The following is a 1796-nucleotide window of genomic DNA, read 5'->3' on the forward strand; positions in this document are numbered from 1 at the left end:
CTAGTGGGTTAATTAATACAATGAAAAGTTAAGTTGAGCACTGAAGGGCTTCTGTTACCTATTTAGGGAACTGACATTTCTGGCTAAGGAACTGCTGATGTTTGGAACAGGTTTATATAGAATTTGATACCAGCCTAAAATTTTTCATATTCCTTTCAACATTCCTAATAATGCTTAATGGGTAGTTCCTATGGACTGTTTCATATGCAGCATTCCAGATTTTATAGTGCATAGAAGCTGTCTAAAGTGTTACATTATTATTGTATATATGCATTTTTTTCATTAGAATCTGTCAAATAGAGTGGCATGAGTATTAGGCACACAATATTTTAGAAATGACCAAAAGGAGAGAGGAAGGTAAATCTCTCATTATCTTTGGGCTTTTTCGTTTACATAATATTAGTAGTAGTTTAATATTCATTATTTCTAATGATGGCTGGTGATAATGAGATTTCAACATTTTAAGTTGCAATGAGAACTTGTTTAATGATAAAGATGAAATTATTTTTTTTAGTGGACATAGTCTTGAAACAGTTTGATTATCTGTCTTTACATAAATTTCAGGTCAGAGTGAGCATGACAGCTTGGTATATCACATGAGTGAAGACAGTGGTCTTGGCCGCGCGACTCCACCGCGGCGTGCCCCCTCTCCGGGAATGGCACGACACTTACCATCCCCTTCAGGCCCAGGATCCTTACCTCCAGGCCTTTTCTCCAAGAGGAAGCAGGCTGGATTTGATGATGCTGCAAGTGATATATCATCGACTGCAAGTTCTACAGCAGACTACTTGGGTAAGTATTCATTCCACTCTCTATGGTCAAGGAGGAAATGGTGTATGAAGAGTATGAGGGAAGGGTTATTAAATCCCCCTCCTTTTTTTCAAGATCTTATAACCGGTGCCAACCAAGAGTTCAGTGCATATTTTTATTGTTGTTATGCCATTTTTATATGTTACTTAGCAGACCTTACTATACCCAACAGGTCCAAGGTTATTTAAGCAGCCAACTGCAAAATCCAACAGAACAATCATACTCAATGCTGTTGAGTACTGTGTTTTCCCGGGTGCAGTCAATCAAACGGCCAAACACCGTGTCTTGGAAGAAATAGCACGATCTGAGTCCAAACACTTCCTTGTCTTATTTAGAGATGCTGGTTGCCAGTTCCGAGCCATTTATTCCTTTAATCCTGAAACTGAAGAAGTCTATAAGCTGTATGGAACAGGCCCAAAGCAAGTTACTGATAGAATGTTTGACAAGTTCTTCAAGTAAGTATGGAAACATTTTGCCCTATGTATGTAAGCCTTATGGTAATAAAAATGTGATCAAAATTTGATTTCCTTCAGAAATTTCTTTTTGATAGTGATTTGTCAAATGTTACTTGATATTGATATTAGTGATCCACTTTAGCTTTATGTTATCAATTGTTTAATAGTCTTTTTTTTTTTTTCCAGATATAACTCAGGTGGAAAATGCTTTTCTCAAATCCACACAAAGCACTTAACAGTTACTATTGATGCGTTTACTATTCACAATTCTCTCTGGCAGGGCAAGAGGGTCAACTTGCCATCCAAAAAGGACATGACACTTGTAATCTAAGTTTCTTAATAAACCGGCTTCTCGTATAGAAAGACCTACAAACAATATATTTTGGTACTCATACATGTGCTGTGAGAATACTTATGTGTGTGTGTACTGTTCCGAAGATAAATATGTCAGTGCTTTTATACAGTTATGTAATTCAGAGGGTCAGATGATGGTTCTTGCATTGCCTCTTTTTATGATTGTTTGATGAAAGA

At 36.8% G+C, this 1796-nt stretch overlaps 1 protein-coding gene across 1 annotated transcript in view; it reads left to right on the forward strand.

The window, feature by feature from the left end:
- Positions 1-1796, forward strand: part of LOC119589286 — a gene marked incomplete in the record, with an annotated part of 113340 nt that extends 111544 nt beyond the window's left edge. Inside the window, 3 exon segments of the mRNA XM_037937904.1 lie at positions 565-792; positions 983-1265; positions 1452-1796. Coding sequence (XP_037793832.1) covers positions 565-792; positions 983-1265; positions 1452-1596 — 656 coding nt within the window.

Source organism: Penaeus monodon, chromosome 25 (genome assembly GCF_015228065.2).
Source record: "Penaeus monodon isolate SGIC_2016 chromosome 25, NSTDA_Pmon_1, whole genome shotgun sequence".
Classification (NCBI taxonomy): Eukaryota; Metazoa; Arthropoda; class Malacostraca; order Decapoda; family Penaeidae; genus Penaeus; species Penaeus monodon.